Source organism: Physella acuta, unplaced genomic scaffold (genome assembly GCF_028476545.2).
Source record: "Physella acuta isolate Inbredline_101_S28 unplaced genomic scaffold, ASM2847654v3 ptg000268l, whole genome shotgun sequence".
NCBI classification, from domain to species: domain Eukaryota; kingdom Metazoa; phylum Mollusca; class Gastropoda; family Physidae; genus Physella; species Physella acuta.
In genome coordinates, this window is record NW_026731787.1 from 164,144 (window position 1) to 180,421 (window position 16,278).

At 33.0% G+C, this 16,278-nt stretch overlaps 2 protein-coding genes across 3 annotated transcripts in view; both read left to right on the plus strand.

The window, feature by feature from the left end:
- LOC131939209 (sodium/potassium/calcium exchanger 5) overlaps nucleotides 1–3,933 on the plus strand; it is a 65,235-nt gene extending 61,302 nt beyond the window's left edge. For both annotated transcript variants that reach the window (XM_059297402.1, XM_059297403.1), the window contains exons 10-11: nucleotides 1,460–1,561; nucleotides 2,387–3,933. In XM_059297402.1, the coding sequence (XP_059153385.1) occupies nucleotides 1,460–1,561; nucleotides 2,387–2,709 (425 nt within the window). In that variant the 3' untranslated portion in view covers nucleotides 2,710–3,933. The remainder of the gene's footprint in view (nucleotides 1–1,459; nucleotides 1,562–2,386) is intronic.
- Nucleotides 3,934–7,686: 3,753 nt separating this feature from the next.
- Nucleotides 7,687–16,274, plus strand: LOC131939216 (putative hydrolase PNKD). Its single transcript, XM_059297417.1, has 10 exons — nucleotides 7,687–7,756; nucleotides 10,930–11,048; nucleotides 11,553–11,665; nucleotides 11,775–11,833; nucleotides 13,021–13,113; nucleotides 13,480–13,643; nucleotides 13,942–14,028; nucleotides 14,181–14,248; nucleotides 15,718–15,765; nucleotides 15,877–16,274. Exons 1-10 carry the CDS (start codon nucleotides 7,722–7,724, stop codon nucleotides 16,057–16,059), a joined length of 969 nt encoding a protein of 322 aa, XP_059153400.1. The 5' UTR covers nucleotides 7,687–7,721; the 3' UTR covers nucleotides 16,060–16,274.
- The last annotated feature ends 4 nt before the right edge of the window (nucleotides 16,275–16,278 follow it).

Genomic DNA, 16,278 nt, shown 5'->3' on the forward strand with positions numbered 1-16,278 from the left:
TAGTGGGAAGGTCACTAGGTCAGTAGTGTGATGGTTACTATAGTAGGTCAGTAGTGTGATGGTCACTAGGTCAGTAGTGTGATGGTCACTATAGCAAGTCATTAGTGCTATGGTCACTAGGTCAGCAGTGTGATGGTCACTATAGCAGGTCAGTAGTGTGATGGTCACTAGGTCAGTAGTGTGATGGTCACTCAGTAGTTGGATGGTCACCATAGCAGGTCAGTAGTGCGATTGTCACTATATTAGGTCAATAGTATGATGATCACTATAGCAGGTAAGTAGTCTGATGGTCACAACAGCTGGTTACTAGTGTGTTTTTACTTTAGTTTTAGTTGACCAGTGTTTAGTCAGTATTTACAACATAAGTTATCAATGTACTTTTATGTCTTGTTTTTATTATTAACACGTTTTTCCTAACTCAGTTTCGCGTTTGTTTGTTTGTTTGGATGTTTGTTGTTAAAATTGACATCGAAAATTAGCCCACTTCTGATTGCTCTAGAGATCTGAAATTTGGCATGCAGGCTACTTTCGCCTAACAATTTCAGATGCAATCATAAAAACTAGCAATTAGAGACCGTAATTAGCTTAATTAAATTACGCCCCAAGGACCATAAAATTGAGGACATGATTTCTAAAGATACCGACAAGACTGGAGGCCTATTGACACAGTTACTTCGGCCCCAATCGATGTGAGCGCGCTGGCCGTGATCGTATAGTGGTTAGTACTTCGCGTTGTGGCCGCGACAACCCAGGTTCGAATCCTGGTCGCTCAAGATTTTTAGTCCGTGTATTTATAAACACTTAGTCAAGTCATACTTAGTCAAGTCATTAGATAAAGTAGAAAATAAACTATATAAAAAGCTTTTTTAAAAACCACGTTTTTCATGTGTAGCAACGGACTAAAAAGGAGAAAAAAAAATACTTTAAAAAAACTTTTTAAAAAACCACGTTTTTCTTGTGAACTAAAAAGTAGAAAATAATTTTTTCTTTTGTGCTTCCTCGAGCTGTGCAGGTTCTTGTGATGACTGACAAAAAACGTGGGTCGGGCAGATGGGTCGGGAAATTTGATGGTGAACGTACCCACGTTTTTTGTCAGTCATCACAAGAACCTGCACAGCTCGAGGAAGCACAAAAGAAAAATTTATTTTCTACTTTTTAGTCCACAAGAAAAACGTGGTTTTTTAAAAAGTTTTTTTAAGTATTTTATTTTTTAACAAGTACTTTCAAAATCGCTTTCTGTTAATGTAATATTAACACATTTTCTGAAATGACTGATAACTTTACAGACAAAAATAAACATACACACTTACGGTAACTTTACACAACTGTATACACCATAGACAATTCTACGCACTGACCATAAATGTACATACTAATGTTAATTAAACACAGACTATACACGCTAGTGTAAAAATTAAGTCTCAGCAGATTGATAAAATTTTCCTTTTATCTGACACAGGCGATGCACTAGACATCCCCGATACGGTGATGGGCCTGACATTACTGGCTGCTGGTACTAGCGTCCCCGACTGTCTGGCCAGTGTTTTTGTCGCGAGAGATGGTAAGATACTGCATTAAAATAATGGTTGTGGCCAGATTTCGTAAGTGTTTTAATCAAATAGTTTGGAGGCCAAAGATGGGAAAAACATAATCGTATTGTAAATTATTTCTTTTTTTTTTTGTGGGGTGGGTTTCCAACGTATATTTTTGGCCAACATAAATAATTTTTTAAACTACAAAATAAAAAAAAATAAAACTGCTAAAAAGGCCTACATCAAGATTTTTTTTTAAATGACCCCAAATGACCCCAAACAGCTCAAGAAATCTTTTTTTTTTAAAATACCACCTACGTATACTTTAGAAAATCAATAATGATTACCTTACATAAAAACTGGGTTTTTGTGCTAAAACCTGTTGGCAAAATCCAATATAGGTCGATGTATGTAGATTGTAAGTGAAACCAATGCAGGGTACGAGCTAAATCACATTTATCCCTGCCTCTACAGCAAAAAAAATTGTACACGAATCGTCCCATTATTAAAATCTCTGTCCACTGTTAAGTATTTAACTATTTAAAAAAACTGATTCCGCGATATTTCAATATCACTAAACTTTGTCCTTGTAACTGGTGTCTGTAATGTATTTTAATGTTTAAAAAATAAACTAGATTGAATGATCTTTCACAATCAGCAAAATCTATCTTTGTATCTTCCGCATGTAATGTATTTACTTTAACTGTAAAAAAATAAACCTTGATTAAATGTTTTACAAACATCAAAATCTATCTTTGTATCTTCTGTATGTAATGTATTTACCTTAACTATAAAAAAAAAACCTTGATTGAATTATGTTTGACCATTAGTGAAGTCTCTCTGTGTACCCGCAGGTTACGGCGACATGGCAGTGTCCAACTCTCTGGGCAGCAACGTCTTTGACATCCTGCTGTGCCTGGGCATGCCCTGGCTCATAGAGAGCATCATCAAATCTGGGGACAGCGTGCCCATCACCAGCGGGGGGTTGACCTACTCCTCTCTCACGCTCCTCGCTACAGTAGCGTTCCTGCTCATATCCATGGGCGTCAACAAATGGAAGCTGACCAAAGGCTACGGTGTTTTCTGTCTCCTTATATACCTCCTAGTGGTGGCGCTGTCTTGTTTATATGAACTGAACATTTTTGGCGACTTTAACCCGCCATCTTGTCCCAGATGAAAACAACTAGTTCAAGAGTTTTTCATTTTTATTTATCAACATATGTCATGTTGGGTATATATTTCAAACAACAATTGTTCAGAGACAAGATGATTATACAAACTGTTCATATTATGTTGGGACTTAATCACCTACACAAATCATGAAACAGAAAACGGATGTACGCACTTTGTTTACAAAAAAATTGTTATGCATTTTGTTATGAATGTTGTAGATCTACGTATATTATTTGAATGTTGTCAATGTGCAATATAAAATTGTGCAACTGGATAATTCCCATTTGATTACTTTAATGAATATTAATGCTTTACCTGTTAAATCTTCAAAATTATCACAAATATCTGTGCTGAATGTTTGTATGGAAGTAATAGCATACACTGAATTGTTAAATTTAATTCATGAATTAGGAAGTAGGAAGTGTGCTTCAAAGTATTTAAAAAATAAAACTTCATTGCTCTAGAGTTTCACTCTCAGCAATCTATGGATTATTTCGTCTAATCGTCTAAGGGCAGGCACTGTACGTTTATAATCAAAGGGAGGTAATATACTTAACATTTTAATAGTTTGTTATTGTGAACTTAAATTAATTTTTAATTCGATTAAATATACATTTTTTATGTGAGTTTATAAGTTTAATCTATAATAACAAAATCCTCAAATAAAGTCATTACAGTTTAAATTACTAGAAGCTATACAATTTTTTTGTATCATGAATGTGTTTGAATTAGACAAATAGGTTAATAACATACAATTTGTAACATTTCCCAGCGTGTTAGTTAAATTGTTGTTGAACATCGACCCAAACATTAGTTAAAACACCGGTGTAGAAAAACTAGGAAAGCAAATTAGTTTAATGTTTTTTAGTTTAACTGTTTTAATATTAACTCTTCACTATAGTATTGAGAATATATCTAAATAAGACAGGTTTGTTTAAATAGTGTTATTTTATAATTCTAATTCATATTCCTGCATTGCTACATAGTTTTAATAAGTTAGTTAGTACTTTGATGTTAAAATTCTGAATTTATGTTTATTTTTCTAAGAGTTAAAAAAACTTTTTTTTAAAAAGCAAAAGCTGATTAGTGCACCTTACTAAAGGTACAATGTAAGTAGACATGATTTTTTCGAATTTAATTTTGAAAAGAGAAGTTTTATTTATGTTTAAAACTAATTTGAAACAAAAACACTTTATATTGTGATTTCTTAAGTACATTGATTTGTAATTACATGAATATAAATACACAGGATGAAAAACAAAATAATGTTCTTGTCCACGTTTAAAATTGTATAAAACTCCTGAATGGCCTCTGCTGTTTTAAACTTAAAGCAGGCAGCAGATGCTGGGCAGGAAAATGTCCTTGGCCTTGACCCCCTCGTATAGAGGGGAGTAACTCTCGCCATAGACTGGATAATTCATGCACACACAAAGAATTAGTGTACGCACTTCGATAGCTGTACACAACAATATAACAACTGTACACAACAAAGATAACTATACACACCATTATAACAACTGTACACAACAAAGATAACTGCACACACCATTATAACAACTGTACACAACAAAGATAACTGTAAACACCAATATAACAACGGTACACAACAAAGATAACTGTACACACCATTATAACAACTGTACACAACAAAGATAACTGTACACACCAATATAACAACGGTACACAACAAAGATAACTGTACACACCAATATAACAACTGTACACAACAAAGATAACTGTACACACTAATATAACAACGGTACACAACAAAGATAACTGTACACACCAATATAACAACGGTACACAACAAAGATAACTGTACACACCAATATAACAACTGTACACAACAAAGATAACTGTACACACTAATATAACAACGGTACACAACAAAGATAACTATACACACCATTATAACAACTGTACACAACAAAGATAACTGCACACACCATTATAACAACTGTACACAACAAAGATAACTGTACACACCAATATAACAACAGTACATAACAAAGATAACTGTACACACCATTATAATAACTGTACACAACAAAGATAACTGTACACACCAATATAACAACGGTACACAACAAAGATAACTGTACACACCAATATAACAACTGTACACAACAAAGATAACTGTACACACTAATATAACAACGGTACACAACAAAGATAACTGTACACACCAATATAACAACGGTACACAACAAAGATAACTGTACACACCAATATAACAACTGTACACAACAAAGATAACTGTACACACTAATATAACAACGGCACACAACAAAGATAACTATACACACCATTATAACAACTGTACACAACAAAGATAACTGCACACACCATTATAACAACTGTGCACAACAAAGATAACTGTACACACCAATATAACAACAGTACATAACAAAGATAACTGTACACACCATTATAATAACTGTACACAACAAAGAAAAATGTACACACCAATGATAACTGTTCGTCTACATACCAACAATATGAGTACACATCTCGATAACTATACACCCCAACGACAACAGTACATGCCAATGATAACTGTAGACACCAACATTAATTTACATGCCAATATATCTGTTTGTATAAAAAGCAATACATGTTTGTCTGTCTGTCTGTTTGTCTTTTATACATTACTGCACCTTTCCTCCGATCGACATGAAACGTTGGGAAGTTGTCGGGAATACTCCTGGGAAGGGTGCCCTGTCAAAACGGCCCGGGACAAATCGGCCCCGTCAAAACGGCCCCGTTAATTTGACCCCGTCAAATCGACCCCCGACAAAATGACCCAGTCAAAATAGCCCCGTCAAATGGGCTCCCGTCATATTGACTTGCGACATATAGGCTCCCGACAAATGGGCTCCCGATATTTAGGCTTCCGACAAATGGACTCCCCACATATTAAACCCTGACAAATAGGCTCAGGACATATTGGCTCCCGACAAAGCGGCTCCCGACATATTGGCTCCCGACATAATGGCTCAAGACAAATGGGCTCCCGACAAATGGGCTCACGACATATTGGCTACCGACAAATGGGCTCCCGACATATTGGCTCCCGGCAATTGGGCTCCCGACATATTGGCTTTTGACAAAATGACTCCCGACATATTGGCTCCAGACCAATGAATGGCATGACCACTATTGGCATAAAAGTAACCATTTTGTCCAACCTCCAATACCACTATAAACTCTTTTAAATGCCCGAATTTAATTGTTTTTCGTGAACCAACATTAATTCACAAACAAATCGAGCCTTTAACAGCTAAATTTCACCAATTTTAAAGTTTTGATAATGTTTAATTTACAACAGAAAAGATCTGTTGCTTAAAAGCGAGCACAGAAGTGTAAATGTATGCTATACATTATGTTTACATGATAACAGCATTTTGTTTTGATAACCTACAAGCATACTGCAGGTAGGAATGTACAGCGTGGACCCTTCTCCCCACACACTGAGTTGGAACAGCCTATAACCGACTCAATTATGAATTAAAACATACTATATTTTATAATAGATAAACTAATATAAAAATAAGGCCTGCCGAACAAGAGATGCATACGTTGTATTACATAAGAGTGTTGGATAAGCTAACTCTAAAGAATATTGATGAAGGGGCCCCACTGGCAGGTGTCATATTCAATGAGACCGCTTTGCCGGGAGACTTAGTCTCTACAGAAACGGCAATGTCAGTGGTCCTTTTGTCTGGAGCCAAATTGACAGGAGCCTTTTTGTCGTGAGCCAAAATGACGCTAGCCTATTTGTCGGGAGTCGTAATGACGGGAGCCTATATGTCGAGAGCCAAAATGACGGGAGCCTATTTGTCAGGAGACTTATTGACAGCAGGGCGCGATTCGATTTTTTTTTCTCTATATATGGTATATAAAAATTTAGTCGATTGCAGTTTGACATCCTTCATCCACTCGCCATGACGCTTTGAGGAGTTGATTAGAACACTCCAGGGGAGGTTTCTGCAAAAAAATCTTTTTTTTAATTTCGCAAGGGCGGTGCCCCGGGAGGTTGCGATTTTTCTATATACGCATAGATCTATATATTTTTGTCTAGAGTTAGGTTTTATTTTCTTGTATACGAAGTATAGAGGAAGTATTGTAATCGTGAAAAATCTTTATAGTCACTTTAAATAGTGTATTATTGTATATTTAAAGAAAATCAATATTTTCTCATTTTAGTGCATTATAATTTATTACATAAGAGCGTTATTAAAACGGTTTTTATGCATTTCTTATGAATTTTTTAGTACATTAAAATTTTTAATTCAGTAGAGTTGCATGACTAAAAACAACTGCACACCCAATTGATAAGAAAACTGTGCATACAATAGTACGGTAAACAGTAGGGCCCTACTTTATATGAGAAACTGTAATTATTTCATAAAAGATTAATTAGCCATCCAATTAAGTCAAATTTGATGTTAGATTCGGCGTGGTCGAGTCGGTAAAGCTCGAGTTTGAATTCTCGGGCAGATGAGGCTCTCTAGCTGGGGACAACCACTCTTCTAGGAGAGACAACCCCAAAATCAACCCTTGTAGTTTGTTCTTGGTTGGGCATCGCGCATAACCAGTTGACACGTATTCTTAACACTAAAATTAAGAACGAAGAAGTAAGAAGATGTTAGATAGATTGTATAGTCATTGAATCTTGACATACGTGCCAAGTTTAAAACGAATCGGTCAGTTAAAACTTGCCGAAATTTCGCTCGCTTATTTCGATCCATTACGGACGACAGACCGAGGAAGAAAGTTAAATAAAAGCTAGTAAAAAAAATAAATGAAAAAAACCCATTTCTAAGGCCCGATCGGACTGGAGGAAGTGCCGTTCCCAGTGCACTAAACTTTTTTGCAACATGCAAGACAGTTTAGGCGAGATCACTCCCGCTTTATTTTTCTTAACACAGGACTATTCTTGTTTACGTAGAATCGATACCTCATTTCCGGTTAAAGTATGTGCGTAGTCGAATAATGGCAACATAAACAAACCAAATGGCTAAGGCTGGTAGTTGTTTATTTCGAATAGGGTATGCTTCATTAAATATAGCCTAAAATTTAAAGATTAACTGCAGAATAACTTCTTAACTACATCTATATGTATAATAGATATTTAGTATTATTAAGGCTACTATTATTTAGACCCCAACATTTATCACAGCGAGTGACACAACACCGACAGTGCCGACACACACCGTCACCGTGTCACTGCAGTCTCCAGTCGTGTAAAAGATGGCTAGTCTTAGTCTAGATTCTAGGTCTAGATTAACGTCTAGATTAGTAGATTATGTAGTAGCATAAGATTAGTATAAAAAAGTTGTATACCTTAGGCCTATAAACTAAACTATACTATAGTATAGTAATAGTAATAGCCTAATTATAACTGTGAACAACTTACAAGAGATTTACTTTAGTATTAACTTTGCATTTGAGTAGTCCTATGGGGTATTTTAACTATTTTTAGGTGCGTAAAATCAGCCGAGGCTAGTAATGTGCAAAAAAGTTGCCTTATTGTTAAGGCTTATATAAGTATATTGGGTAATCTATCGTTTTGGGTACGTAAAATCGCCCGCGGCTAGTAATGTACGAAAAATTTACCTCATTGTCAAGGCTTTAATAGAAGTATATTTTGATATATGTGTGTCAAATATTATAGATAAATGAATAAATAACCTAAAGCAATAGCTAAATATATCAATATAGGCAAGAAATTAACTTTTAACAGCAGTGTTTGTGAGCAGGATTTCCTATATAAACAGCAGCTATTTGTAAAATAGAGTTGCCTTCCCCTGATCTAGCGCTTTATAAGTTAACAAAGAAAGAACTTAAACAAGATGGCTGCTATAGTAAATGAGCATGGTTGCATCTGTTGGAAACATCGCTAGTGCTCATTTATTACTGAAAAGTTTTAATTCAATTGTTTGAAAACAGGTACATAAATGAAACAAGGAAACATTTTTGTATTTTTCAAAACACAAATCCTCCTCAAAATGTGAAATAATTATTAAAATTTAAGGAGTCACCTGTTTTTCACATTACTAGTCGCGGGCGATTTTACGTACCCAAAACGATAGATTACCGTATATTGTGATATATGTGTCAAATATTATAATTAATTATAGTTAGGCCTATAGTATAGTAATACTAACTGCATGATAAACCAAAATCAATGGCTTAATATCAATATGTGTGAATATAGGCCAGAAATTAACAGCTGTGTTTGCGAGCAAGATTAGCTATATATATAAACAGAGGCCATCTGTAAGTTAGAGTGGTTTCCCCTGAATATCTAACTATAATTTTATCCAAAAAACTTAAACAATATAGCTGCTAAAGTAAATGAGCTTGGTTGCATCTGATGAAAACATAGCTAATCTTTATTTATTACTGAAAAGTTTTAATACGATTGTTTAAAAACAGGTACATTAATGAAACTTTGAAACATTTTTGTAACTTTCAAAACATAAATCCTCCTAAAAGTGTGAAATAATTACTAAAATTTAATGAGTCAACTTTTTTTCACCTTACTAGTTTTTGCAGATTGTACGCACCTAAAACAATAGATTACCCCCTATGCCCTATACTATACTACTCTATACGCAACTATACTAGTAGTATACTGGCCTTACTTCATTTATATTTATTAGGCCTACTGGTACTAGGCAGTCCTAGCCATTAGCTTAATTAAATTTATTAGGCCCTAATTACTAATTGATAGCCTAATTAATAAACTTAAGGGGATATGCGCAGAAAAAAATCACAAAATTTCTTGTTTTTCGTCATGATGGGTTTCTTGTGCTTTTGGATACTTTGTCCATTTTTGAATAAAGAAAATAATAACTTTAAAGAGAAAAAAATATTTTATGTGTTTGAATTACGATTTTTATGACCCTATTAATTAAAAAATAATCAATTTTTCCCAATCTTACAAGATCTCTAAGAAAAGTTTTATATCCTTCATTATATTGTATTTGACATCATTGGAAAGCTGGATTTCTCATGTATCTAATAAACTTAATTTCCTACATCTCGGAAACACCCAAAGCTTACAATCGGCTTTGCAGTTTACACAGATATGGTACTTTCCTGACCTAGTTTTCGTTACTTTTGGCTGTTTTTCTCAGTTCGCATGTTTTTAACACTAAAAACCCTACTACTTTTTTATTTATTAAACAATGCCAACCATATTTTCAGTACTTGTTCTTGATGCAAAAATACAACTTTTGTCACAAGGGAATTGTGATTCCTTTCATAGAAAAAAAGTATTTGGTAATTAATATGCAAATTTTGAAACTTTTGAATACAAAAAGGGTACGATTTTTTAGACCTTGTAAAATTCTTACTAGTAATTATTTCAAAAAGTTGTCGTGACAAAAGTTTTAATATATACTGAAATATAAGCAGTTTAAATTTGGTTGCTATAGGTGCATAAATAAAAAAGCCTTAGTATTTTTAAAAGTACCGAAAAATTCAAAATGGCTGAGGTTTTTTGGGTTTCCATGACAACCAAAATTGTTTACGATCCTTTTTTTGCTGTTTAATAATTACTTTTATATGCCAAATATGATAAAAGTATTCAAAAGGCTTTAGATCTTAAATTGTAAAAAATAGAAAAAAACATAGCATATCCCCTTAAGCTAGCAATATATTAATTATAAATGAAGTATCTATGTAATAGTTTAAACTAAGCTTGATAGTTCTTTTAAGTTGAGAACACAATGATTTTATCCAGATTGATCTATAAACTAGATTTATGGCAAGCTACAGCCAGATAACAGTAAGAAAAATTAATTAGTTGAGAATAACTGCCTATTCCAATTAGACATTGGATTGGTTCTAACCATAGCCATGCAAAGCTCCACTTGACCACACAGCTTTATACCTTTCACTGAATTTTTAACATTAAATGTATTGAAAACAGTTCCGACTGGGAATAGCCCTGTATGGCTATTCCCAGTTGACTGGGAATAGACACTATGTTCTATTGTTAAGCCATTATCTGACACTGGTATAACACATACCAGAATCTTCTTCCTTAATAAGGGATGTTAGATTACTGGTAGTTATGACTATATAATTTCAATGGGTCTAATAAATGGCAAGTAGGCCTACTTGAGAAAATACAATTAACTTTTACTAAACTTTAGTTGTAACAACACAAGATGTTAGCAAAATCTAAACATGTTATTCATTTTCTACATAGGTACTTCATATATGCAAAAACAAGGATTGGCTATTATTATCACCAAAATGACATTAAGAAAGCAAAAGAAAAACTTGGAAATAGTGGACATTCTGAGTTAACAGAATTTAATTTTGGTGGTAAGTTTGTTCCTTGCTTGTTTGTTGCAAATCTTGCAACTCAATTTTAACCCACTTCTAATGCAGCGGTTGTAACTTTCCAGATATGTTAGTCTCCAACAACAATACAAGGATATCTTATTTTTTATTCTGATTAGACATGAGATTAGTCATTAAAATGTAATTATTCTAATTCAGTAACAAAAGGGAATTTAGTACTAGCTATTCACTTGATCAGCCACCCAACGTCGGTGAACTGTGGGTCACAGTTTTTTTGTTTCTTTAATAAAAGTAATATCTCTTATGAAAACATCTGTTTTGATGACTAATACTTTTATTAAAAAAAGCAAGTTTGTTTTCTTGTTTTAAAAATTTGCACTACATTTAAAAGGATATTATTATAAATTTTTTTTATATTTCTTTTATTGGTAGTGATAAAGCTTAGTGTATAATGTCTGAACCAGTAACACTGAATTTCTAAATATTTTTGTCTGTGAATAATTTTTAAATTTTATTTTTTTACAGCTTTAAGTATACTGCCGATTCCTATGTTATTAGACAACTACGCCTATTTGGTTACAGATGCAAAAAATAATAAATCAGTTCTTATAGATCCAGGGCATTCAGAAGCAACTCAAGTATGACGTACATTTATAATATTATTTACAAACTTTCCGTAGTTATTAAAAATATTTAATCTTTTAACAAAATATTTTCTAACAACTTTTGAATCATTTTATTGTTTAGAAAGTTCTGTCACAAAGAAACATCCGTCCTGATGCAATACTTGTAACCCACAAACACTGGTATGTGTTTTTTTTTCATTTGTCATGTCTAAAAATAAACAACATTGCTTTGAACATTAGAGTTTACTTTTAGTCATATTTCTTCTATAATTCTTTAATGCTGGTTGGGCTAGTTTTGCTACCCAACCCTTATTCAAACTTTGGTGTGCACAGAAATAATGATACATTGTACTGTCATGTCAGTTTAACTTGAAGAATACTAGAATAAAATGCAATGGGGCACTATATTGGCTACTCAAAGCAATGTTTTTGTATGCCAAGCTCACAAAATCTTCTTTGTTGACTGTTGTGTCTGGAAGGGTTTCATGTTTTCAGAAGCCACTTGAGCAAATGCTAATCAATACATCTGTAGGACAATGTGGTCAAATAGAGCTTTTGGCTACCAGCCCAAAAGTCTTGAGTTCTTCATCTGCCCAATGTATATATATCTAGTTCTAAAGAGGAACTTTGCTTTTTTACTCAATATATATATAACAAGTCGCTTTTTTACTTTCTCGTATATACGAAGTATAGAGAAAGTCTTGTAAATGTGCACACAAAAAAATCGAGATTTTTGCAAATCTCGATGTTTTACACCTCCCTGAGTCGGAAAAACATAGTTTTGCAATCTTGTTCATATGTCTGTGTGTATCTGTAAACACGACAACTTGAGAACCGTTACAGCTAGGTTGATGAAATTTCATATATAATATATATTGAAATCGTAGATACGTATCAACTTTTGAGCAATTTCCGATAACCGGAACTTTTTCTACATTAAATTTTTCAAAAGCCTATAACTTGAGTACTGTTTCAGATAGATAAATGAAATTTTAGATGTAAGTAAAAGATCTAATTCTCTACCTTCTGGCAAATTTTGAGTAATTTCCGTTCACCGGAAGTAGTAATTTACACTATTTCCGATTTCTCAAAAAAACGCATGTCAATTTATAAAGTACTAATAATAGTCCGCACTATTATGCACATTTTATTTGGCGTTCACTTGGTGTGCAATCGTTTTTTCTACGAGATTCTATTCTATTTTAAAAAGTTTAAGTATTTAAAATGGATTAAAAATCATGTCAATATCCCGAGTTGCCATCCCCTGTTGTTTTATATAAGAATATTCTATTAAGTTTAGGGGAGATCACTCCCGGTTTATTACTCAATATATCTAACAATTCATTGTCTACTGTTCTGTATTTCAGGGATCACAGTGGTGGTAACAGAGAATTGAGGCAGCATTTCCCAAATATTCCTGTGTATGGAGGATCTTTAGACAATGTGCCAGATAGCACGCAGTAATTTTTTTTTTAACTCAATGTTTTTATTATTATTTCTGTCTGCCATTGTTCTTTTTATCAGATGTTCTACTTGTGTTGACCTAGATGTCATTTAGGCATTAAAAACTAAAAATGTATTGAAACTTTAAAAGTCTGATATTAGCTGACATGAAAGGGCATTACCAGTTGGAACATCTGCAAGGAGAAGGGATGTTGAATTTTTTTTATGATAGGGGCAGGGGGTCAATGTGTACATCCACACAGTAAATTAACATCTATATACATAAAGTTAAACTACTTATACCGCACAAAAGATGCATGAATTTAAATTGCAGCCATGCTAAGAAAACTTTTTGTAAAAAAAAATAATTTTTTATTTTTAAGTGTCATTTCAGACCAACAAATTTTGGAGTTTGGAGATCTAAAATTCCGTGTGATTTTTACTCCAGGCCATACTGTTGGTCATGTGGTCTATGTTTTAGATGGGAGCGTCTTTGCTGCAGCTGATAGTTTGTTTTCCGGCGACTGTCTATTTTTAGGAGGTTGTGGTAAGTTCACTAGATGTTACTTTAGTAGCTTGTTTTTTTTTTAATTGCTTTCTACGGTAATGGTAAACTTAACAAAATAGTTATATAGGTTATGTGTGAAACATTCTTAACAATAGGCCTACTGCTTAAAAACCAGATTTGCCAAAGGTTAGATGTGTGGACTTTGTTTCTGTATCAGTATGGTCAGAAGTATAGTGATATTTGAAATTTCAGCAACATAAGATGCCATGACACAAATACACCAAGAGGCATGAGAGTTCAATAGTTATATTAAATGAGTTTAATGTTTCACCTGTAGGGCGCATCTTTGAAACAGCTCCTTCAATTATGCTGCATTCTTTAGACAAGCTGATGTCGCTAAATGAGGATACACTGCTGTGGCCAGGTAGAGGGGGTAAACCTTAGTCGAGGAACAATTTGACTAGTTTTAGCAAGATTTAATTCCTACGAACCCTAGTTTATCTGTTTTAATCTGTCCTTTTTTTTATTCAACTGGTACAAAATTGAATTCAAATTTTAACGTAATTAAATTATCAGGACATGAATATGCAAAAGACAACTTAAACTTTGCAAGTGTTTTGGAGCCAGACAATAGCACACTGCAGGTTAGTGTATTGCAGGGGTTCCCAACCCTGTGCCCGCGGGCGCCATGGTGCCCTCTGAACGATTCATATGTACCCGCCTCTCACTATTTGACAGAGACAGAATTTTTTTCATTAACATTATTTTAAAATAATATTTATTTTTATTCATTTGTTATAGTTTTAATTTTTTTTTTGACTGCCTAGGTTTATTAAATATGTTCGATACTTGTCCCAACTTGTCTAGCAGCGAGCTTGACCGCACTATTTACGTTTTGTAAATACATTTCTCTGTGTGTATGCAATTTGAAAAAAAATACCAAATAATTTTATTATTTTTAAACAGTTTTGTTTATTATTTATTAATACATTATGACTATAATATAATAAGAAAATAAGAAAATAAATTATGGGAAAATGTTAAATGACAAGTTATGGAAGGAGTTTGTCGATTTAAAATAGGTGGAGCCCGCCACCCTACCGATATTTTAGAATGTGCTCTAGAGTAAAAAAAAAGGTTGGGAACCCCTGGTGTATAGTATAGAGATAATGGTATCAACAGACTGATTTTATACATTGATAAACTTTCTTCAGTACTTGATTAAATTGTCAGTCAGTCTTTTATTTTTAATTGTTTCCTCTGGTTGTCTTAGTATGCTATTGGTGAAAACTTGTGCACAAAATTTTACCATTTCAACAAAACAATTTGTAGCAAACTTGAAACAGGTGAAGCTCCAAATACAATGATTTGAGGGGCATGTAGTTGTTTAAGATATACTACCTACAGGGAGGTGAAGATTTCACTGCTTTTCCCTACTAACTATAATCTAAAACCATTTGATGAGTCAATTATAAAATATTGGGCAAAGAAATGATGATAGCCACCAATAAAGGAAAGATTTATAAGAGAAGTGATAGATAGATTTGTACTATCTGTGCAAGAAAACAGAATCAGTCTGGAATTTTTATATGGAATTGCATACAACTTGAGCTTATATTTATATACCCAAAAAAGACTTGTAATTTTACTTTCTTTAAATGTATCAATCAATTTTTACTTTTTCATTTAATCAGAAATTAAACTGAAGTTTTAATGAGAAAATTATTTTGAAAAATAAAAATAGATCCAATTCCAATCTAGTTAGTGGTCCCTATTGAGCTTAGTAATATCAGTAGATTAGTTTTTTTTATTAACTATTGCCCATGTTTTGTACATTGACTTTATAACCTGCATATCTTTTGTCTAGTCAGCCTATTGTCCATATGACAACACAAAAATAAATGCTTATTAAAATCTATGAAATTTGTCTTCACAAGACATTAGAAGAGTATATTTTATTCAACTGTGTTTTTTTTTTTTTTACTTTTTCTATGAAATGTTTTAATACACACTTATCAAATGTGCTTTTAGTAACTAACAACTTAGTATAAAAAATATTTAAATTTTATTTACTTTTACAGACCGGATTTTCAAGTGCCATTGTTATTTTCAGAAAAAATTCGAATGGGTACTAAGCCAGAGAGAGAACAATTTGTGCACTGTAAGTAGTTAATTCACCCAACCTTTTTCCACCACAAATGTTTTTTTCCCCATACTTTTTATTTTAAAGCCTCATTACCAATACTATTTTCTATTATGCTATAATTTATAGTGTCCATCAACCATGAGAGAAGAAAAAGCTTACAATCCATTTCTGCGTACATCAGAAAAGGCTGTGCTACAATCCATTGGAATGGTTGATAGTGGAGACTTTACAAAACCTACAGATGATATCAGATCAAGAGCTCTTTCTCTTATAAGAGAGCAAAAAGATAAATTTAAATATAAACTTTAATCTGTGTGTGAAATAAAACTTTATTAGAGAGCAAAATCATAAATTTAAATAGAAGACTTATCCATGTGAAACAAATCCCTAATTGATAGTGCAGAGTAAAACAATTAATCTTAAATTTAAATCTGTGATATGAAATATACATTTTGAAAAAAAAATCATTTCCATTTTTAGTATCTTTTTTTACAAATAAAAGCACAATTGTGTTCATTTCAGCATAAG

What these genes read in the sequence shown, in the direction of transcription:
- LOC131939216 (XM_059297417.1), top strand. Translation starts at nt 7,722, where the DNA reads ATGGCTAAGGCTGGTAGTTGTTTATTTCGAATAGG. An exon ending in GGCATTCAGAAGCAACTCAA is followed by an intron (nt 11,666 to 11,774) that starts GTATGACGTACA and finishes TTTATTGTTTAG; the next exon opens with AAAGTTCTGTCACAAAGAAA. An exon ending in AATGTGCCAGATAGCACGCA is followed by an intron (nt 13,114 to 13,479) that starts GTAATTTTTTTT and finishes TTTATTTTTAAG; the next exon opens with TGTCATTTCAGACCAACAAA.